The sequence below is a fragment of the Pteropus medius genome, unplaced genomic scaffold (genome assembly GCF_902729225.1).
Source record: "Pteropus medius unplaced genomic scaffold, Ma_sr-lr_union100, whole genome shotgun sequence".
NCBI classification, from domain to species: domain Eukaryota; kingdom Metazoa; phylum Chordata; class Mammalia; order Chiroptera; family Pteropodidae; genus Pteropus; species Pteropus medius.
Genome location: NW_024349566.1, coordinates 571,579 through 595,704, shown reverse-complemented (window position 1 = coordinate 595,704; position 24,126 = coordinate 571,579). Strand labels below are relative to the sequence as shown.

Genomic DNA, 24,126 nt, shown 5'->3' with positions numbered 1-24,126 from the left:
GACTGCCCACCAGCCTCCAGTCTGGGCTTATATCGGTGGAAGAGAAGTTGGCCAAGAGGAAGGAGAGGGCAACACCCATTAGGGGTGGAAATTAGTGCCTGAACAGCCAGAGGGACAGAGTGTCCTCACCCACAGCCACTCTGAGACCTACATCTTGGCTTGGGAACAGGTGTCCAGCAACAGGAGAATAAGAAGGAAACATTCTTTCATACTCATTCAACAGACATGTATTGAATCACTGCAGCAGATATTGGGAATATAACATTGCATCAAGTCCCTGCTGTCAACCTAGAAACAAAAGGTCTTTCAAAGTTAATAGGCAACAGCGTTTATTTGAGATCATTAACTACACAAGAAGCATAGATTCAGGCAGAAGCCCAAATAATGTTCTGATTAGGAGACAAAGGCAATGGGTATTTATGAGAAGGGGAAGAGGAATAATTACATCAGCAGAGGGAAGGCGTTTCTATTGGTGCAGAAAACATAACATAGGGATGTTAATTCTAAACAATGTTTTTAATTTTCAGCCCAATAGTCATCAGTCCTGTAGTCATAATTGCTTTCTTGTTATCTTTGCAAACAGTTCTTTGGGACACAATGTTGCCTTAGGCACAATTCAAAGGTTATTTTCCCCTGTTTTAACGTTCTAAAGGTTTGAGGCATAAAATGGGCAAGGAAGTTCCTCTGAGATGGCAGCTGCAGCTCCATTTTAGTTACATTATTGTTTACACTGCCTTCACAGAGCATACAGTCTTGGTGGGTTAAGACAACTCAACAAGCAATAATGGGGTAGGGGGGTAGGGGGCAGAATGCTTCTGGGAGCACTTAGGTAGTGGAAACCATTGATTGACAAAGGGATTTCAGCAGAGATGTAACATGATCAGTTTCCCATTCGTAAGAGATTACTGAGGCAGGAAATCAGTTAGGAAGTTATTTCTGAGCCCAGTCACAAGATGGCGGCTTGGTCCAGCAGAAGTAAAGCAGGGAAGCCAAGAAGTGACTGAATCTGAGATATATTTATAAGACAGGACAGATTTGGAGTTAGACTGAATATAAGGTGAGGGCAGGGGGAAATAGGCTTGCACAAGGGGGTGACTGGTGAAAACATTTTCCAAGATGGGAAAGATGTGGCACAGTCACAAATTGAAAACCGAAGGCATCAGGGTCCCGAGTGACCGTCCTCAGCCCAGTGCCCTCTGTGGGTTCCGGAAAGCCAGCACCTCTTCCAATGCCCCCGCGCCTCGCCTAAACTCATTTTCAGGTCAGCGGGTCTGAGCTCTAACGCCCACAGGCTTTGGCGCACTCTCCGCGCCTGGCTGCATTTCAGCGCTCTCCGCAGGACGCGGAGGCGGCTCCCAGGCCGGAGCTCAGCTCTCTGCCTGGCGACTGGGAACCTGGGAAGGGCGTGCCCGGCATCGGGGTCCAGGCGGCTCGCCCCAGGGGACCCTCAGAGCACTACGCGGCTTCTCCGGAAGGTGGTGTCATAGTGGCACATCTTGCCCAGGTCGGAATTCCGGAGACTGCTCAGCAACCAATGAGCGGCCGTGGGCGGGCCCCGGGCACCCAGTTTATTCCCGGAGCCAGGAAGCCTGCTGGGCTTCTCCAGCAACTCTACTCTGTCCGCAATCTTGCCAGGTCATTCTCTCTGTGAGATGCTCAAGGTTTTTACTTAAAGGGTCGGTGGACTGTGGGAAGTTCTCGGCGTTCAAGAACGAATCACCTCCTCCAATTTCCAGTCTGGAGGTTTGGGGCTGGGCCTTGCAGGAGGGTTCCTGCTACTGTCCTAGACCATCCGGCTTCGGGGTGCTGATGAGGAAGATGGGAAGAAACAGACGGAGACACGCCACGAAAGGCGGACGGGAAAGAAGAAACACGGGAGGAAAAAGCATGTTGCTACGCGTCCCCCAAGAACCTTGGGATAAATAAAATAAGAACATTGTATTAAAATCAGTAATTTATGTAGGTGCCAGGGGAAGAGCATCTGGCATCTGCATTAATGTCTGTTGAATTAGTGACAGAGTGATAGACGAAAAGAATCAGAGAACGGGGCCTCCTTAAAGCGAAGAGGTCAAAGGGGAGGCAAAAGGGAACTTCAGTGTCCTCTGAACCCCTTCTGAATATAACTGCGACGGAAAGACCTAGGACTATGGGGGGGTTATGGGTAGCTGAAGCTGGACTCCCTGAAGGGGTCACCCTGAGAGGTCCGGGAGGACTTGCTGTGGAGCTTCAGCGATAGTGGGCCCTGAGGGTAACAGGAGGGAAGACACAGATGGTATTTCGGGCCTAGGCTGGGCTGCAGCTGCGGCTGGAACTGGACACAACGTTCTTCGGAAGGGGCGTGGCCTCACGTTCATTAATTCCACCTTATTTTCGCTCCTCGGATCCACGCAGCAGGGTTCGGCCAGTGCGAGGGAAGAGCCACAAGAGTTCGTTGCCATGGTGACGGGCTCCTTGAAGGCCTTCCTGGGGTGAAGAGGTGGGGCTTTGCAATAGTCACCATGGCGACAGAAGTGGCCAACAATATCCACGCTGGGTGCCCATTCCCCGAGACAAGGGATACTTGGGGGCAATCAACCGAATGACGAAACAGAGGAGGTCGGGCCTGAGGACCGAAAGCCACAGTTAGGGGAAATAAGGTGGGGCGGACGACGGGCGAGGCAATAGATGATTGGGCCCGGGGAGAGCCAAGTTCCGGACACCATAAGACACTGCGGTTTAGAGAGGAATTGGAGAGGCGATCTTTAACTCGAATAGAAATGACTAAGAAAATGAATAACGGGTTTCCTGAGAACTGGGATAGCTTGTTGATTGGATGCATGGATATGGATGATGGATGGATGATGGATGGATGGATGGATGGATGGATGGATAGATACCTGGCTATGCCAGACACTTGCCCGCCACACCAACTCGTCGGGGACCTCACTCATTTGTGACGGCTATGCTGTAAATAGATGTTCCTCCAGGGACCGTGGAGCAAACTCTCAACTCAAATACTCTGCCAACAGCCGAGTCCAGCACCTCACATTGGGAGCTGTGCAGGGTGGAGCCTGGGCCTGTGAAATAGGGTAGGATAAGGGATGATCCAGCCTGGGACCCACCTCTTCCCAGGTTTTCTGGCTAGGTGCTACCTCTCCTTTTTTCCATACTCCGTTCTGCCTCCCAGTTTGCCCAGCTCCTCAGAGACACCTGGGCGTCCAGGCTTCACCTCGTGCCCAGTAGAGCAATGTCCAGTGCCCCAGGAGATATGCAGTTTGTATCTTAGCTGGTATTCACTTGAGACTGCTGGAACTCTGCTATGTAGGGTGAGGAGTGGAGAGGGAGCTGGTCTCGTCGTGGGATGGGGGTGGGGGTGTGGTTCTGAAAACAAACAGCTGCTGTCGGTCTTCTCAGGTGGATAATAATCTAAGGGTATAAACAGGCCCATGGGTGGGGTTGTCCAGAATTCAAATGTTGAATTCAAGTGGATGTTCCCCATCCACTTGAGGAATCCTCGTGGCATCCACTGTTCTCTACAGTGGGTCCCCAATGCCTGGGCCACGGACCAGTACCAGGCTGTGGCCTGTTAGGAACCAGGCCGCAGAGCAGGAGGTGAATGCGGGCGAGGGAGCAAAACTTCATCTGTGTTTGCAGCTACTCCCCAGCAGTAGCATAACTGCTTCAGTTCCACCTCAGATCATCAGGTATCAGATTCTCAGAGAAACACTGGTCCCTGATGTCAAAAAGGTTGGGGACCACTGAGTATGTGCAGGAAGAAGGGGAGGGGGGAGTGGAAGTAGAGGCAGGTCAGTAGAGCTCCTAAAAGCCATAGCCAGGAAAGGGGAGTCTTTTGTCTCCATGGTGTGGAAGGTGGGGCTGGTGCCCCCTATCTGCATTTAAGGAGGTTCCTTTAGCTGAACAAAGATTTGGTTTCTAGGAGATTAACTTGTCCTGGTGGATCTGGGTGAGGTTCAGAGCCATGCAGCAGCTTCATGCTCCACACTTCCCACCATTTGGCCCCCTGGAACAGGACAGAGGCGAGTGTGCCAATATCAGTTTTCCAGTATTTGCTGAAGGTGGAGCATTTTGGAGCCGTGGCCACCTCCCATCTTTTAACCCCAAATATAAGGTGTCATATCACCTAACAAGTCAGATCACCCCTTCCAGTGGAGATGCAGTATGCCCCACCTTAAGGAGTTGCTGAGCTGGTGGGAGCCATACCTCTGCCTGGGATTGCAGTGGTATTTCATACACAGCTGGAGATGCTGAAATTAGCCAGAGACTGTATCTAGGACATCAGAACACTGTCACCCACATTAAACACCTTGTTCAAAATAGTGGACCCAGGTGGTAAACCTAGAGGTGTCTCATCTGGAAAGGAGGCTTCCAAGGGAAGAAGGTGGCCAGGCAACAAACTGATGGGTGAAAGTGGGATTCATTCTGTTCCATAAGGTCCAAGGATTGGAAATAGGAGGGAAGTTACAGGGAACCAATTTCCTCAGGTTCAACCTAAGAATATTCTTCTAACAGCTGCCCAAAAAGGCAAAGTACAGCTCTGGGAGGACATGAGTCCTTGGTACCCAGTCCCTGGCAGGCCCTGTGTTTTGTGCAGAGTGTGTAAGGAGAGACTTAATGTTATGGTGAGGAGTGTGTGCAGGATTTGCTATGTAAGACATGAGGAACAGGCCTTTCCTCACTCACTATGGAAATAACAAGAGCTGGGCAAGGAAAATTTGGCAAAATGATGGTGAAACCACACAGGCTGGACCTGGAAATTGGTAGAAAAGCTGAGTAGGTGAAATCAGGTAATAGAAAGCACTTTGTAAACAATGAAGCTTTTGAATTGAAGTGATAGGAGGCAACCAAAAGCTCCTGGGGTGGTTGTACACAAGGACTGAGGCAGGGGCTAGGGAGGCTGCACAGTGGTGATAGTATTAGGGACGCCAAGGAAGTGTGAGGCTTGGGGACCAACTGCATGAGGACATCTCAGGTTGGAGACTGAAGGCCTGGGGAGAAAGCAGAGATGACAGAGGGTTAAACTGGTTTTCTGGAGTTGGGGTTTCCCAAAGCCCAGCCCTTTAGGGCTTTAGCCCCTGTTTCCTGCGACATTTAAGAAATCACACAATTAGCCAGACGGTAAAAAAAAAAAAAAAACCTTTATTATTATTATTAGGAATAATCTATTCATTTAATGCAGGGTGTGTGCCAGGGGAGGTTAGGTGCTGCTGGATGGATGGGGGAAAACGTGCAAGAGGAACAGTGAAAAGGGGGATGACTCCCACTTTCCACAAACTATGAACAGCAACCTGAACACAGAATCACAAATAAGAACGGTCCTTCCTCATGTCTCCTCCCATTCCTTTCTTCCAGAATGAGTCCCAGTGTGGTCTCTAGAGGTGCCAGGGCATCTGGAAGTTCTGGACCGGGAGTGGAGTGCAATGTGTGGCCTCAAAGTTGTGCAGATGCTTCTGAGCCTGAGGAGAGAGGGCAGTACAGGTGGGGTACACAGCACAGCAGTGAGCAGCAGCCACCAGACACCTCCCCACTGTCCATCCTCCAAACCTACCACCCACTCTGTAAAAGTTGACACTTCTGATGCTTCAGAGTATTCCCTGTCCCCAAGCCCCACATGCATCCCCTAGCCATTCAGGTACCCCCTTCTTGCTTCTCACCCCTTAGCTCACCAGAAACAAAGCCAGCTGCCGCCTTCCATCTGCACTCATGTCCTCCCCTGCAGAGAGGAAGCTCTCAAACATGGGCCATGAATCTGGGCATTCATCCTCTTCCCGGGTTCTTTCCGACCCTCTCTCCTGCCCTAGGACCTACTTACCCACACTCCAGGGGAAGTCTGGCCCATGTTCAGCCTGGTAGGAGCGGAGGACAGACAGACACCAATCTTCCTCCACCTCCCATCGGCTGTAAATCGAGGCTGGTCAAGGAGATGAGGACCCGTCAACAACATAACCTTGCCAGGCCCTCCACCCAAAGGCCTCGCCAGATCCCCTCTCACCTTCCTCCAGCTGTGAGGAGGCCTCCAACCACTGCCTTACCACTCGAAGACCCTCTTCTGCCATTACACGGGGATACCTACAGAGGGAATGCCGGGACGGGGGTCAGAAACAATTCTCTTCATTCCTCATCCCTGAACCTTCTTTCCTCCCTCCCTGGCCCTCACCGATGCTGCAGAAGCTTCAGCAAGAGATCATTGCCTCGGTTGGACATGATGTCCTCAGGAACCCTGGGGGTGAGAAGAATGTACACTGGAGGGGCTGGAGGTTGTGGAGAAAGGGTTTAGATACCTGAGTTTCTAGTGGGCAGAGGTGAGCAGGGCAATTGTCTTGCTCTCTCTGGGACCCAAGAGGGTAATTTCCCAGGCACTCACGTGGTGGTGATGATCTCATCCTTGGTTCTGCGGATCAGCAGTACAGGGCCCTGGTACCTTCAGGGGACAGACCACGGGGAGGGAATGCTCAGAAAGAGACAAATGACAATTGGTCACGCCACTCCTGCACTGGCTGTATTCTTAGCCCCTGCTACAACAGGGCGCCATGGGCTAGCTCTTCACCCAGAGGTGAGAATCAGAATATTTAAGAAGGGGCATGCTGAAAGTCTGGCCTTGCTGGGCGATCCCTGCTGTGTCAGGCATTAACCCTTTGCTTGCCAGATCATAAGACGGAAGGTCCCAGGGAACATGGGAAGGGGTTAGGCTATCTGGGTGAGGGCAAGGTTACTCAAAGGATGTGGGCAGTGGTCATTTGCCAACTTACGCTTTAGTACTGATTTTGGTGTTTGCACATCCAGTAGAACTGAATGGGTTAGGGGGCTGAGGTGGGGGTAAGGTGTTACATGCTGGACACTGGTCTGCCCTCACCTGCACAGCTGTTCCGCATTGTTTAGATTGAGGTGCTGCCTCACAGTCCTGGTCACCAGGCCCCCTAGAGTGGGATAAAGTTGAAGGAACAGCAGAGACAAAGCCCTTGCCCAACACAAAGATCTCCACTGTTCACGGAGAAAAAACTACAACCTCCAGAAAGGGAGTCCTTCTGCTTCTCGACAAGGTGACCCACTCCCCAACCACAAAAAAAGGAAACCATCTCCAGATAGAACAGCTCCTAGTTCCAGCCCACCATTCCCTGCAAAGGCAAGCCTGGGGGCTGTACTCACTCCAGCTATCTGGCATGACTTTCAAGGCCAAGGGCACCAGGTCATCGAAGGAGGCATCCAGGATCACGGCACTAATGTCTGGATATGACATGGCTGCCCATGTGGCTGGTACCGGGACAGGGAAGAAGGGAGAGGACAGAGGAGCTCCAACCCGCCACTCCAACCTTGTCCCACTGACACCAAAGGCTGACCCCATCCACTCTACTAGGTTAGCCCCAGGGCTCTCTTTAACCCCTCATGTCTCTAGGCTAGATCACACTGTCTGGAAAAAGACAGAGAATATGGAAGTGCACTGTAGACAATTCGCAAAGAAAACATTCACTTCTCTGATCTTTCCAGCCCAGGACCCTGATCTACTTTTAATAACTGAACATGAGTGTGGAAGGAAATGTGAAGTGTATATGTATAGGACACCTTCTTCCATACCACTCAGAGAAACTTCTCCTTCCTTAAGCCTCCACCCCACTCCTGGGCCACCAGTGCATTTTTCCACCACTCCTTAGGAGGGTGGCATGAATATGCCTACAGTGGGGTTAGGAGGGAGACTGGTACCAGTGAAACCACCAATGGACCAGGCGTAGATTATGATGTCCTGGAGCTGAAAGCCCAGGCGGTGGATGGCAAACTGGACAACCACATCCATGGCATTGGCCTCATTCTGTGGGAACGGCACCCCCTGCAGGAGGAAGGGTAAAGGCAGGAGTGGTTCAGTACCACAGGCCAGCTCGCCCACTACCCACGCTCTCCCAGAGTGGACCCTTCTGCATCTATGCTATAACAGAGGAGGTATAAAAGAAAAGGGCAGTGGGAGGGGTGGCTCTACCCAGAAACCAGCGTTTACAAGGAGTTCTACCTCATTCCATCCTGCTGACCCCCACTGTGAGAGGATGGGGTGGGGCTCCCCGTGGCTTGTAGCTCCCTGCCCTTGGCACCCAGGTCACAGGTGAGTAGGAGCCCCATATAAATATATACTGCCTTCCCTAACTCCAGTGGCTGATCAGACGGGGAGAGACCATAATTCAGGAAAAGGAAGGGATTCTGGAGAGGGTCTCACCGTGCTTCCAGCAAAGCCTGGATGATTCCAGCCCAGGACTGAATATCCAGCTGTAACAGAGGGGGAGGAGGGGCTGGGACCTCATGGCCCACACCCCCGGTCTCCCAGAAGGAGCAGCAAGACACTGGAGCTCTAGCTACCCCCAAGTAGAAGCAAATAACTCTAAAGCTTTCCAGGATGGGGAGATGACACTAACGGTTCTGAGGCAGCAGAAGGGAAAAATGTGCGATTGTGGGGAGGAGGATAATAAAGTTAGGGATACAGCCCAAGGGGAGGGATGTAAAGTCAGCAAAGCAAATGGGGAGTGGACTTTTCCCCACAGGTGAAGGTTTCAAACCTCACCCAGAGAAAGTGGTCAGGCCCGGGGAGGTCATAGCACGGTATGAAGATGGGAGACATTCCATTCCAAGGGGCAGAGACAAGAGGGTTGAGTCATGAGCCTACCTTCCAGAGGTGTGGAGACACAGCCCACCTCATAGAAGCCCGCATTCCCCTCACAGCAGATCACCTACAGAAGGAGGCAGGAAGGAGGGCTGGTAAAGAGCCAAGTGGGACTGAAAATCCCCCTCGTGGCAAGGAGGGCAACCTGTAGGAGCTTTACAGGGAAGAGGAAAGGGCACATTCCTGTTCTCTCCAAGGAGAATAGAAACTACTCATTTCTCAAGGGCCAGAAGGTGAGAAGCAATGTAGATGCAAATGCTTAGCAAACGGGGCCCTCCAAGGAAGATGAATGTTTCGAGTTGAATTGCTCAACCACTCAGCACAGTTTCCATCTGCCCTTGGAAGACCACCAGGTGGATATCGCTCAGGAATGGAATTATGGGTATTTTTTCCTATCCAGTTTTTGGGCCTATTTTTAATGTGACTGTTTCTTTTGTGTGATATGGCAATTGCTTTCCCACTCCCTCTCTGGGCTCAGGTCTTTTGAACAGATAAACTCTAATTCCATGGTGCCCTAAGCCAAAGCCCAGAAATGACAGGACTTGCATGGACTCTCACAACAGCAGGGCAGAGCCGGGACCAGAACCCATCTCCCTAGACTGCTGGCTTAGTGCTCTTTCTAGGGCTGCTTCATGGAAATAGGAGACTTTGGAGCCTGGGTTCAAATCCCAGCTCTCCCACTTACTGTGTGATATGGGAAAGTTATTCTGTGCTTCAGTTTCATCATCTGTAATGGGCTAATAAAAACAGCATCTATCTTACAGGGCTGTTGTGGAGATTAAATATATGCATTGCACATGGTAAGTGCTACCTAAGTGGTGACTACTACAATTGCTTTTTGGACCTTGAATGGCAACTCCTATATCTATTGCCCTATCATAGGGTTTTCCTACACTAAGAGGTCTTTAGGGTAGAGCTGAGAGATGGGACTATCAACAGCTGTGCTTCCTGTGGGCTGCTATAGAACTGAACCCCAGAATCTCCATTGCCCCCCAACACTCTACCTTTGGGATCCCTGCTCCCTCTCACCAGCTTCTGTCCCTGAGGCTCAGCTGTCCCCCGCCGGTCCACAAAAATGGTGTCAATCTCATTGCCATCACAAGCCAACAGCTTTGCCCGGCGTCCATTACACTGAGTGGAGGATATACAAGGCCAAGTTGTTAAGGACAGGAGACCATATCCTTTGTGGGGAGAGGGCTATTAGGAGACAGGGGCAGGGGAGCCTCACCTCTTCCACCAGCCGGGCCTGGCCCTGCAGTAGCACAGGCATAAGGGCCTTCTGGAGCAGGTATACAGAGCCAGGGTACAGCATCCGGCGCCCCAGGGTGTGTGCCACCAGGTAGCTGTGGTAAACATGGGGTTAATGAACCCCCAACCCTAGTGGGGCCCAGGGACTGTCCCAGCCTCAGCACTCATAGACTCTGGGGTCTGCTTCACTCTTGACCTTCACAGTTTTGTTTTCCTCTTTCAGGACTTAATGAAATACATGTACCAGGCTGGTGTTTGTCAAACTTTTTTTTTTACTGCAAACTTTGTAAGAGACACATTCTATATTGTGGCCCAGTATACACATAGGTATATATAATTCTAAAAGTTTTATGAGATAGTATTTTCTATATATGATAAGTAAAAGCAAAGTTATTATCAAATATGATTCTGTTAATGAATAAATACAGCTTAATAAAAGTCCCCAAATACTTGGGAAAAAAAGATTGTAATTCACTAAATTGATTTCAAGATTCACTAATGGGTCAAGCTCTATAGCTGGAAAGACAACAACTAGACTGCAAACTCCATCAGGGCAGAGACCTGGCTGTTTTGTTCACTGTATTATGCCTGATATATGCCATGTATGAGGTGCCCAGAGCCTGGCGCAGAGTAGGGGCTTAATGAATATTTACTGAACAAATGTACTCATCTACATAGATAAGATGTAGTAGGTGCTGCTCCTGACAGATGATTAACCATTTCCAGTTAATCCCAAAGTAGGGTCTGTCCTCAGAATAACGTTGTACGACCCCTTCCAGCATCCACATCAGAACCCCAACTTTGGCTTGCCCCTCTGATAGTCAGCATACTGCCAACAACCAACCACCCAGTCCACCCCCTTCCTTGGAACCTGCCTCCTATCCCCAGCAACAGAAAATTCCTACAGCATCTACTCCACTTGTTACTTTGGACATCATCAATGACCACGACCACAATTTCCTTGGGCTTTACCTCATGCTCTCAGGCCCCCAAGCAAGGTCAATGCCCTTCAGAATACATCACCATACATAATGTCACCAATCCTGTGAGGCAGGTTATTCACAGATGCACAAACTGTAGCTCACTCAAAGTGGGAAAACCCAGGAGCAGAGGGGCCAGGACAGGGATACAGCTGCCACCAGACCCTGCTCCAGCTAAGGCTCTGTGTCCCCTGCCCACCCCCAACCTCATTCTTCCCTCTAGGCCTCACTGAAAGAGCTTTTGTGTCACACAAAACTTAAATTCCCAGCTCTTCCTTTACCACTGGAGTGACTCTGGACCTCTCTGAGCCTCTTTTCTTTACACATGAACATGGATAAAAATGACTTTGCCACAAGTAATACAAAGCACAGAGAACCAGGCCCAAAGGATGACAGCTATCTTACAGTGGGGCACCCAATCTCAGAGCCCTTGCCCCCATGTCCCCACCACCCCCACTGGCTTCTCCTCCCTGCTACTTCCCACCTGGTGATCTGACAAGGCAGCTTCTTGACCCGGTTGAGAAGGGTATCTGCTGTCCCCCGGTGCAGGGGCTCTGGGCGGAGCAGGGCCACACCCCGGTGGGAAGGGCCCCCTCGGGACTCCTTCCTGAGGAATGGAAAGATGCAGGAAGGATGGGGTCAGGAGCAGCAAGCTGGACATCTGAGGTCTGGAGGACGGTGGGGTCTAGAATGAGGAGATGGAACTGGAAGGCAGGCACTGGGGCTCGAAGTGGGATGGAGATGGGGGAAAGGGGAGAGCAGGGATGGAGTAACAGAACTGGAGCCTCACCGGCTACTGGGTTCTTCCCAGTGGAAGTCAACTGGCCAGCTCCTGAAGTCAAAGTTGTAGTTGGCGAGCTGCCTCTGTGGTGGGCAGTGAGGAAGGAGTTGGGGATTAAATGGAGAATTGAGAAGTGAAAGGAGGTCCACCTACCCACTCTCAGCATTCTCATCATCCTGGGGACTGGCCCTCACACAGTATGAGAAGACAAGTAGAGGTCAACACCCTCTTGGTTTTCAGACAGAAACCCGACATGGCCAGGAAAATCCAGTAAGAGAGGATGCCCTGTCAGGTATGAGGACTGGCCTGTTTGCCCTCTTCCAGAAGAGGAACCTAACACTCTTTGCCTTACCAAAATCTAAGACTGACCCACCCCCAGAATGTGTGGCTGGAGGTGCCGGTACTTCTAAGGGAGAGGTGGGGGGCTGTTGGCTGGTCATGCTCTCTTCCCCACATGGGTCCTTCACATGATGCTGTCTTGGAGGCTCAGAAATCCCCAGTGGATCAAACTGACTGTCCCAAGGTTGGGTGAGAGGAAAGGAGGGGCTACTTCTTGAATGAAGCCCCCTCTAACTGTTCTGTTCTTACAGCTACTTCTCTTCCCTCAATGCCTGCGGCCATGTGCTGGCACTGCCACCTAGCTCATCTGGGCCTCTGGGCACCCCACTGAGTCAGTCCACATGCTTTTTGGGGCAGCAGGAGCTGTCTTATACTCAGCTGTATTCCTTCCCCCACCCTCAGATCTCCCAGCACTTTATTTTGAGGGTTGTTTTTTTATTTTGTCAGAGAAATTTTTTGACATCTTCAAAAATAACGACTCAGAGCAATAGAAAATTTGTACAAAAATATAAATGGCAAAACAAAATGAAATGAAGAAAAGCACATTTTCAGCAGGCTTTGCTCAGGCCTGGACTCAAATTCAGACTCAGTCATTTCCTTGCTATGGGGCTCCACCTGAGTCACTTAACCTCTTTTTGCCTGTTTCCTCAGATGTATAGATAAGGGTAAGAAGGCCACCTCACCTGGCTGTTGTGAGGATTAGAAAGGACGTATGCAAATTACTCAGACAGCGGCATGGTGGAGAATCACTATATAGCTCTGCAAATGTGGTGTGGAGTTAACAGGTAATATCATGACAGTGGTCAGAACTGTTTGATCCCAGAAACCCCTTTGTAGCAGAGAAGAACTTTACAGGGCCCCAAAGCCTCTTCTTAAAGATAATTACACTCCAGCACTGGCTGGACTGGCAGAACTCCAAGGACACTGTGCCCTGGCTTTTGTACCTCCTGGCACCATGCTGTGCTCCCCGCACAAGAGTGGACATACCTGTCCATCTTGTCCTATCCCTGAACAACTAGCAACAATAAACAAACATTTACAGAACTAAACTCCTGTGACAGAGAGAAAACCTCTAAGAAACACTGTAGATTGTTTCTACATTTAGACAATTCTTGCAGATGGAAGGTGTAGCGGGTAAAGGTTGTTCTAGCAAAATATTCCATTACGCAGGAAGAATAAGTTTGTCGGGTGGACAGTTCACTTGGGGAGGGGAGAAGCAATGCAACACTGTGCAAGCAAACACCCAGTGTGGTGTGTGGCAAACACATCTCCTTCCCCTGGCAGAAGCAGTGCTGGTAGTCTGGGGAGGCACCTGTCTGCACCTTTCCTGGAGCCTCTCACCTTGTTTTCTACAGACTGGTTCCTATGTGTCGCCTCTAAGATGGTGATGAACTGCCGGTACTGGGGGTTGGTCCAGCGGCCAATGCCTGGTAGAGAAGGGACAGGAAACAGTGTTAGGAAAGCTAGGAAGCAAGAGGAGCAGGTTTCAGGAAGAGAATTAAAGATGGGCCAGGAGAAGGTCCTAGAAAGAGAAGTGAGAAAAAAAGGAACAAAGGGCCCTGGATCTGGGGAAATGGGACACTTGAGCCCCTTCCTCCATATCCAGCAACTGGCTACAGCATTCTTCTCGCCCTAGCTTCTTCAATTTGTTTCTTTATAGCCTTTCTTTCTTCCTCCACAATGTTCATTCTCTCCAGTCTTAAGATACTGTCATACAACCTCACTATTCGCCCTACCAATATTAGGTTTTTCTTCTTTTCACTGCCACCCTTCTCCAACGCATGCTGCTATCTCTTTTCTGTATACTCTAACTCCCTGCTTTCTGGCTTCATGGCTCTTGCCCCGTAATTATTTCCTCACTGAATCCAAATCCTCTTCTTCCTCAATATCTTCAACTGTGCCACTCAGCACTCTTCCTGTCCCTCAATATTCCTTCCTCCTCTGCTTCCTGGGTCCATCATTACCTCCTTCCAATTCCTGGACTGCCGCTCCTGTGCCTCCATGTTACTGCCCTCTCTGAGCTGAGAACCACACTCCATGCTGAGCTCCCTTCTCTCTTCACTCAGCCCCTCAGTGATTGCATCTGCTCTTGCTTCACTGCTGAGGAGCTTCAAACCCTGACATCTCTCCTTCCAATGACCTAACAGGTATCATGTGCCAGGCACTGTTCTGACATGGGAGACAGTAGGAAATGAGACACACAGGTCCCGGCTCTCAGAGACCAACCACTCTGGTTGGGGTTGGGGTGGAGCTGGAGGAAGACAAGAAATAAGGAAACAAGAAAATTTCAAAGAGGGATAAGTGCTATAAAGAAAATAAAACCAGAATGCACTAGAATGCTATGCATCATCAAGGGTAAAGCCCCCAGCAATACTGAGAATGAAGCAACGTACAGAATGATTTGTGTAGAGCAATGCCGTTTGTGCCAAAAATGTAAAGTACACTGAAAAATGTTATGTTATTTAACCATATTTCATAGATTCTAAGACATATGTTTTTCACAGTCAAAAACTGTGAAATCAGTATGCATTTTACAATTCACAGCAGCTTAGATTTGATGAAATGAGGCATATATATCATAAAAATATGGACCAGGGAAAAAAAAATGCACCAGATGACAGTGTTTACTTTTGCATAAAGAGGAACATGGGAGTGGGGAAGAGTCCCATGTGAATGCCAACTCTATATGTAATGATTTAGTATTTTACTGAAAAGGTATTTGAAGCAATATCACAGAACATAGGCATTTTAGTTCTTTTTAATATTTTGTTCTCTGGGAGACTGGTTTAAACATGGCGGCATGAGAGACGTTCCCAGATCTCTTCCCTTGAAACAACAAGAAGATGAACATCTAAAACTCAACAAAAACACCCAAACTGCACACCAGCACGTCTGAGCGTGGGATCTGCGCATAAGAGCTGCCACAGTGTCGGGCACTGAACTGGGAGAAACAAAGAAGCTGCCTCCCGCAGCCGCTGAAGCTCCCTGCAGGAGGGGGAGGGGTGAGGGTGCAAAGAGTTCCTTGAATAGCCCTGCCTGAGAGTGCTATGAGCTCCACGTGGCCAGCAGCAGTGCCCAATCATCAGGGCATAAGGCAGAGAAACAGGGACGGCAGAGGAACAACAGTTGATTTTTACCAGCCCCTGTTACAAAACCGAGACTGAAGGACAACCCCCAACCCCCAACCCAGAGGGCCCCTCCCCCCATACCCTCTGAGATGGAAAACCGTGGAACCCCAGGGGAATGAGCAAATGCTACCGAAACTGTTGCTAACACTGACAGGAACTGAGACTGAGGGTAGCGAGCATGATTAAACATCTATAAGGAAAAAAAAAGACATTAAGACTTTATATAAAGCAGAGATCTAAAAGGCTTAGACGCCACCTACTGGAAACCAAAAGAAAAACACCTTATTTGCAACAAGCTAGGGACCATTATATAATAAATCTTCTTTCTGGAAAAAAAGAAGCATGAACACACTTCCATTAATGCCCAGGTGGAGAAATAGTCCATTACATACCATGAACAACAAGGTGACAAGGCATCTCAGAAAAAAAAACAGAAAAACCTCCAGAAAATAAGCTTACAGACATAGAAATATGCGACTTAAATGACAGAGAATTCAGGATGGTACTTCTGAAAAAACTAAGTGAGATCCGAAATGAATCATATCAACAATTTCAGGAATTGAAAAAACAACTAGATGAGCAGAGTGAGTGAGTTCTTTAGCAAGGAGATTGAAATCCTCAAAAAGAACTGAACAGACCTTCTGGAGATAAAGAACAAACTGCAAGAGTTGAAAATGAAATAACAAGCTTGGGAAATAGAGTTGACCAAATGGAGGAAAGGATCAGTGATATTGAAGACAGAAATCTAGAAATAAATCAGAAGGAAGAAGAGAGAAACCAAAGAATGAAAAATAGTGAAAGAGAAATACAAGAACTAGCTGATACCATCAGGAGAGGAAACATGAGAATTAGGAAAAGGAGCAGGAATTAGAAAGCATTTTCAGACAAACAGTGGACGAGAATTTCCCAAATCTAAGGAATGAGCTAGAGGTTGGAATTCAAAAAGTCAAGAGAACACCCAATTATCTCAACCCAAAAAAGCCTTCACCAAGACACACTGTATTAAAATTATCAAAAATCAACAACAAAGACAGAATTCTCAGGGCAGTCAGGGAAAAGAAGATGGTAACCTATAAAGGAAAACCCATTAGATTATCATCTTCTCAGCACAAACCTTACAAGCCAGAAAGGAATGGAATCAAATATTCAAACTATTAAGTGAAAGGAACTACCAGCCAAGAATAATGTATCCAGCTAAGCTCTCCTTTAGATATGAAGGAGAAATAAAGACCTTTCCAGATACACAAAAATTGAGGGAATTCTCCACTACGAGGCCTGCACTATAGGAAATACTGAAAGGGGTCAGCTCACCTAAACCTAAATGACAAAAAAAAAAAGCACATAATTAGGAGTAAGGTGACTAGCAGGCTGATAAAAGCAGAGGAGTGTAACCCTTACTATGAACAGGGCATTTTAAGCTTAAAATAAGAAAAGATTTGCTATAGCAAGATAGTAATGAACACTCAGCATACAACAAAAACATAAGGACAAGGAAGCAATGGAAACACGGACTAGCAGAAAGCAAAATATAAAATGGCTATAAGAAGACATCATATTTCAATAATCACTCTAAATGTAAATGGACCGAACTCACCAATAAAAAGGCACAGAGTTGCCAACTGGATCAAAAAACAAAACCCAACCATATGCTGCCTCCAGGAGACACATTTCTGCTCCAAAGACGAATATAGACTCAAAGTGAAAGGCTGGAAAATGGCATTTAGAGAAAAGTGGGAGTAGCGGTACTAATATCAGAGGAAATAGACTTCGAAATAAAAAAGATAAAGAAAGATACTGAGGGACACTTCATAATGATAAAGGGAATCATGTACTAAGAAGACATAACACTTGTTAATATCTATGCTCCCAATCAGGGAGCCCCAAAATATATAACGCAATTACTAACAGAACTAAAGGGAGAAACAGACCAAAACACTATCATAGTAGGGGACCTAAATACTTCACTGTCAGATATGGACAGATCATCCAAACAGAAAATCAATAAGGAAATAACATCCTTAAATGATACATTAGACCAACTGAACATAATTGACATTTACAGAGCCTTTCTTCCCAAAACAGCTGCTTATACATTCTTCTCTAGTGCACATGGAACATTCTCAAAAATTGACCACATACTGGGACACAGAGATAGCCTCAACAAATATAAGACAGCTGATATCATACCAACCATAATGCTTTGAAACTAGAGATCAACTGTAAAAAAAAAGCAGAAAGAACCACAAATACATGGAGATTGAACAACATAGTACCGAAGAACAATTTGGTCAGAGAAGAAATAAAGAGAGAGATCAAGAAATACATAGAAACAAATGATAATAATAGTACAACATATCAAAACTTCTGGGACATGGCAAGAGCAGTCATAAGAGGAAAGTTCATATCATTACAGGCCTACCTCCAAAAACAAGAACAAGCCCAAATAAAAAAACCTAACACTTCATCTTAAAAAACTAGAAAAGGAAGAACAAATGAAGCCTAAAGTCAGCAGAAGGAAAGAAATCATCAAAATTAGAGCAGAAATAAATGAAATTGAAAACACAAAAACAATAGAAAAAATAAATGCAACAAAGAGCTGGTTCTTTGAGAAGGTTAACAAAATTGACAAACCCCTGGCTAGACTCACTAAAGAAAAAAGAGAAAGGACACAAACAAACAAAATCAGGGATGAAAGATGGGAAATTAGGACAGACACTAGAGAAATACAAAGGATCACACAAGAATACTATGAAAAAGTATGTAACACCAAATTCAGTAACCTAGAAGAAATGGACCAGTAATTAGAAAAATACAACCTTCCTAGACTGAATCAAGAAGAACTGGAAAATCTAAATAGACTGATCAGCAGTGTGGAAATTGAAACAATCATCAAAAACCTACCAAAAAGTAAAAGTCCAGGACCAGATGGCTTCACCAGTGAATTCTCCCAAACATTCAAAGAAGATTTAACACCTATTCTCCTCAAATTCTTCCAAAAAATCGAAGTGGAGGCAATACTTCCCAACTCATTTTATGAGGCCAACATTATCTTGATACCATAACCTGATAAAGATAACACAAAAAAAGAAAACTACAGACGATATCTCTCATAAACACAGATACAAAAATCCTAAATAAGATACTAGCGAATCGAATACAGTAACATATTAAAAAGATTATACACCATGATCAAGGGGGCTCCATCCCAGGGGCACAAGGATGGTTCAACATATGCAAATCAACTAATGTGATACACCACATAAACAAATTAAAAAATAAGAATCATATGATCATATCAATAGATTCAGAAAAAGCCATTGATAAGATACAGTACCCACTTATGATCAAAACACTTAACAAAATCGGAAGTATCTTAGCAATAATAAAGGCTATATATGACAAGCCCTCAGCCAACATTATACTTAATGGTGAAAAACTAAAAACCTTCCCTCTAAGATCAGGAACAAGGCAAGACTGTCCACTATCATCATTGTTATTCAGTATAACACTGGAGGTCCTAGCGAGTGCAGTCAGGCAAGAGAAAGATACAAAAGGCATCAAAATAGGAAACGAAGAAGTCGAATTGTCACAATTTGTGGACCACATGATTCTCTATATAGAAAACCCTAAAGACTCCACAAGAACACTACTAGAAACAATAAGCAAATACAGTAAAGTTTCTGGATACGAAATCAATGTTCAAAAATCTATAGCGCTCCTATACTCTAATAATGAAGTGTTAGAAAAAGTGGAAAAAAATAATTCCTTTTGCAATTGCAACAAAAAGAATAAAATATCTAGGAAAAAATCTAACAAAACAAGTAAAGGACCTATATAATGAAAACTATAAGACCCTATTAAAAGAAATCGAAGATATAAAGAAATGGAAAGATATTCCATGTTCTTGAATTGGAAGAATCGACATAGTTAAAATGACCTTGTTACCTAAAACATTATACAAATTTAATGCAATCTCCATCAAAATCCCATTGGCATTTTTTAAAGAAATAGAACAAAAAATTATCAGATTCGTATGGAAGAACAAAAGACTCCAAATTGCCAAAGCCGTCCTGAGAAAAAAGAATGAGGCTAGAGGCATCACTCTGCCCGACTTCAAATTATACTACAAAGTGACGATAATCAAAACGGCATGGTACTGGCAGAAAAATAGACACACAGACCAGTGGAACAGAATTGAGAATCCAGAAATAAACCCATATTTATACGGGCAAATAATTTTTGACAAAAACGCCAAACATATACGTGGAGAAAGGAAAGCCTCTTCAATTGAGTAGTGCTGGGAAAACTGGAAAGCCACCTTCGAAAGAATGAAACTAGACTGTTGTCTATCATCGCACACCAAAATGAACTCAAAATGGATTAAGGACCTGAATGTAAGACCTGAAATAATAAAATGCATACAAGAAAACATAGGAATGAAACTCAAGGACCTTGGACTTAAAGAGGATTTTATGAATTTGACCTCAAAGGCAAGGGAAGTAAAAGCTAAAATAAATGAATGGGACTACATCAAACTAAAAAGCTTCTGCTCAGCAAAAGAAACCATCAACAAGGTAAACAGAGAACCATCCGAATGGGAAAATATATTTGCAAGTAATACCTCTGATAAGGGCCTAATATCCAAAATATACAAAGAACTCATACAATTCAATAACAACAAAAAACAAATGATCCAATCAAAAATGGGCAGAGGACCTGAACAGACACTTCTCCCAAGGGACATACAAATGGCCAACATCCATATGAAAAGATGCTCAACATCGCTAGCTATTAGGGAAATGCAAATCAAAACCACAATGAGATACCATCTCACACCTGTTAGAATGACTATAATCAACAGGACAAGTAATAACAAATGTTGGAGAGGATGTGGAGAAATAGAAACTGTCATACACTGCTGGTGGGACTGAAAATTGGTACAGCCACTATGGAAAACAGTATGGAGGTTCCTCAAAAAAACTAAGAATTGGTCTTCCATATGATTCAGCAATCCCTCTACTGGGTATTCAGCCCAAAGACTTGAAAACTCATATCCGAAAAGATATTTGCACACTGATGTTCATAGCAGCATTATTCACAGTGGCCAGGACATGGAAGCAACCAAAATGTCCTACAATAGATTATTGGCTAAAGAAGCTGTGGTACATATACAATGGAATATTACTCAACCATAAGAAGAGATGAAATACTGCCATTTGCAACAACATGGATGGACCTTGAAATAATCATACTAAGTGAAATAAGCCAGACAGAAAAAGTTGAAAATCACGTATTACATATGTGGGATACAAATCTAAAAGCAACAAATGAATAGGACAAACAAACAGACTCATGAACATGGACAATGGACTAGTGATTGCCGGAGGGAAGGGGGAAGGGGAGGAGGGAGAGGAAAAATAAAAAAATAAAATGTTAAAAAAATATTATGTATATATAGTATGAAAAAAATAAATTGGTGTTTAAAAAAAGATTATAAAAAGAAATTTGATTGTTATTCTTCAAGTAAAAAAATCAATAAAATTTTATAATATGAAAAAATAAAATGTTTTGCTCTCTGAACTTTTCTGTATTTAATTTTTCCCCCAATTTAAAAATAAATAAAATTAAAAATTAAGAGAAAACTAAGGGGTGGGAGCTATTTTCAGATGGGGTGGTCAGAGGAGACCTCTCTGAGGAGGGAGCCCAGCCCTGTGGATATCAGGAGGCAGAACACGCAAGCAGAAGGTGCCTACTCTGACCAAACCCAACTGCAGCCATCCAGCTCCTGACTGCCACTCCTTTCTCCAAGCATCCCTCTCACCCAGTTTCTATCATGTGTACCCACCAGGGGATAATGATTTGATCTGTCTCTTCATTTTTTAATTTCATTGTGAGATATAACGTAAATACATAAAACATACATTCAGTTTAAAAAATGCAAAGCAACATTCACGTGACCATTATCCAGGTCAAGAAAGAGAACAAAGCCATCTCCCGCCAGAAGTCCTCCCCATCCTCTCCCCTCCCCCTCCCAGGTAATCACTCTCCTGACTTTCAAGATAACCATGCCCATGGTTTTTAGTGTTTGCCACTTATATACGCCTCCCTTTTAAACTTTATGTAAATGGAAACACACTGTATAAATTACTTTGCAGTCAGCTTCTTTCATTCAACATTGCATTAGTGAGATTCATCTGCATTGCCGAGTGTAACTCAAGTTTGTTCATTTACACCGTGTTAAAATGTTCTGTTATAGGACTATATCCCTTAATGTATTTACCCATCCTACTATTTGTGGCTGTTGAGTTGTTTCCAGTTTAGCATTATTACAAACAATATATATGGACATATGTGGAATTGTTGTAGAATATATGCAATTTTTCTAAATAATAGCAAACTTTTCTGCTAATTATTTTTTCATATTTATGACTTAAGACCTTTAAGAAAAAGATCATGCCTTGACCATTTTCAGTTCTTCCCCCGTAGGGCCCAAGACAAAATTGCTGAAGCTACTTAATAAATATTTACCTAATGAATATTAAATGAACAGACCCAAACCAGGCTCCCTTTCCACCTACCTCGGAGGCAGGCCACACCTGCCAGCAGTAGTAGCAATGTCCCAGCATAGTGAGAAAATGGCACCACTTTGGACAGACTCAAGTAACCTGGGAAGGGAGAGAAGACGTGAGGAGCTTTCTTCACAGCACCTCAGCTCCTCTTCCCAGTCCCGCTCCAACCTCCACCCCACACCCTCCCAACGGGACAGCCATGCCCTCTGAGGAATAAGATGCCTGATGGAAGAGGGAAACCAAGCCACCCTTGCAGGTCCCCTTTCCTCTTTAGGGGGTTGGCTCATCTGCCAACAACCTGCATTTCCTGTCCCACCACCTTTTAAACCACACTGACCTTTCCTGTATAAGTAGAAGAAGGCGAAGGGAGAGGAATAATAAGAGATTGACCAGAACACTGAAGCCTGCAGCAGAGAGACAGGGACAAGCAATCAGTACACACACACACCCCTGCCATTTCCAGGCCTAGGCTCTGAACAAAGTGGATAACCTGAGAGTTATATGAAGTACCTACTCTGTGTATGACATCATGCACACAGTAGGTGCTCAATATTTGTTGAAAGGCAATGTGTCATAGCATAATATAGGCTGGTAAAACTAGGTACAGGTTCTATTTTCTTCCTCTTATCATCTCTGGACATAATTCATCGCATTTAAAGGCCAGTCTCTCTACTCAAGTAAGCCAAGCCTTTTCAATTGACCCTGCACAGGACAGCCCCTGGCCTGGTCCCCAAGAGATGCATAAACGTCACCATAGGAATCCTGCCAGGAAGAACAACTATCTCTACAATCAAAGAGGTTAGTTGCCAGGGAGGGCAAATCACCAGGGACTGCAGAACTCAGCACCTGCAGATGGTCCCAAGAGTAAACACATTTTCCTCATGGCTCAGGTTGCCCCAGAGAAAGTAGGGAACATGCCAAAGGGGAGTGCCAAGTATGCATGTGCTTGATAGCATGTCTCTGTGTGTGTATTGGAGAGGTCTGCTGCAAAGCCAACAGCATCCCCCACCCCCAGGGGAGCTGCCTTTTCCCAGGCTGGGGAGGAGAAAGTTCAGGAGGCAGCTGGGACTGAAAAGATGCAGTAGTCTCAGATGCCAGGGCAGACATACCAGTGCCAGGATGCTATCGGCATGTTTCTCCAGGGCCCGGGGCTGATAGTACGTATCCTGCCAAAACAGATGCCTGGGTTAAGGACCCTGCCCATTGACAAGTTCTTCCCCTTCCCTTTTGGAAGCCCTGATGTGTGCCCTCTGATTCTAGCCTCCAAAGCTGTGTCTCCTGGGACATGCCTGGCTCCCAAAGAAGTCCCTCTTTCCCACCCCAACTCTTAACCTGATTTGCCACCTTAAGGACAAACACAGGGGGCTGGACTTGGAAGCAAAAGTGAAAGCAGCATTGGACGACTTTTGCTCCTTTTTCACGACCCAGTTTCAAATGGGGAGTGAGAGGTTAGGGAAGAAAGGAAAGACATCATGACAACTTCAAGAGGGAAAGGAGAACATCAGAGATTAAGAGAGGTTCATTAAGGAAAAGGATGTGGCTGGGGATGGGCAGTTTGTAGGAGACCGGAAACACAACTCGAGACTACCGATAAAATCAAAGAGAATTTAAGGACACAGCCTACCACAACCCCCAGCCTTCATGAGTGCAATGACCCTGGGGTCTCCAGGGTAGGTTGGGGGGTGAGGTGAAGAGCAGCGGACAGGTGATATGTTGAAGTCATGTTGAAAGTCAAAATGTATTAGAGGGAAGATTAAACGGAGCCGGAGAGGCAGGCACCAAGGGACACTGAGTGAGAAGAAATCGAGTTCGATGGCAAATCTATGCAGCTCCCGAATCCACACAGGGTCTCTTCCAGGACTTAAGAGTCACTAGGGGCCGGGATGAACCACTACAGATAGGGTGGGGGACCGCCAGATTTGAAAAAGCAAGGAGTGGCAGTAGGAATGAGAAAGCAGTAGCAAACAGCTAAAGGAGGTGGCCAGTCCACAGGCGTACTCTAACCCAGGAAGCACAAAGAGCGTAGATCTTGCGCACAGCTGGATTGACAAGGAAGCTCCCCCGATTTCCAATAATGGGAGCTTCTAAGGAGCAAAGGCCGCGAAGGGGTTTGGGCCGTACCATATTTCTGAATAGGGGAGAACTCGACTCACCCAGGAGCTGGAAGAGGGGTTAGTGACTGAAGTTGGAGTCTCCGGGACACCGGATGGGGCCCTTTCAGAATCTCTTTCTCGGTAGATTTTGTAAAGCCGGGGACCGAGGACGCAGCTCAACAGCTTCGCCATGGCCCCACCTCGGGCCGCGGCTCTTCCAGCAGCAGGACCCCCTGCTGGCCCCGCCCTCTCCGGCCTCTAGTTGCGGCGAGCTCTTGGCGTCAGCACGTACTGGCTCCGCCTCGTGCCTTGTCGAGATATTTTCAGCGCTTCTTGAGAAAAATTTCGTG

At 46.3% G+C, this 24,126-nt stretch overlaps 1 protein-coding gene across 3 annotated transcripts; it reads right to left on the bottom strand.

Annotated features, from left to right (window-relative positions):
* Positions 1–5,118: 5,118 nt before the first annotated feature.
* Positions 5,119–24,039, bottom strand: ABHD16A (abhydrolase domain containing 16A, phospholipase). 3 transcript variants are annotated; one of them, XM_039883020.1, is made up of 20 exons: positions 23,837–24,039; positions 22,793–22,849; positions 22,021–22,087; positions 21,693–21,779; positions 13,328–13,413; positions 11,657–11,730; positions 11,351–11,473; positions 9,867–9,981; positions 9,668–9,769; positions 8,642–8,705; positions 8,198–8,247; positions 7,696–7,819; positions 7,144–7,248; positions 6,851–6,914; positions 6,362–6,418; positions 6,155–6,217; positions 5,990–6,066; positions 5,810–5,908; positions 5,652–5,710; positions 5,119–5,453 (listed from the first exon to the last, which is right to left on the bottom strand). In XM_039883020.1, the coding sequence occupies exons 1-19, from the start codon at positions 23,966–23,968 to the stop codon at positions 5,655–5,657; spliced, it is 1,602 nt and encodes a 533-aa protein (XP_039738954.1). In that variant the 5' UTR covers positions 23,969–24,039; the 3' UTR covers positions 5,119–5,453; positions 5,652–5,654. The 3 variants fall into 3 exon arrangements, with proteins under 3 accessions (XP_039738954.1, XP_039738953.1, XP_039738955.1); XM_039883019.1 differs by having other exon boundaries at positions 5,120–5,453; positions 5,664–5,710; positions 23,837–24,038; XM_039883021.1 differs by lacking the exons at positions 21,693–21,779; positions 22,021–22,087; positions 22,793–22,849; positions 23,837–24,039 and adding an exon at positions 18,016–18,056 and having other exon boundaries at positions 5,120–5,453; positions 5,664–5,710.
* Between the last annotated feature and the right edge of the window lie 87 nt (positions 24,040–24,126).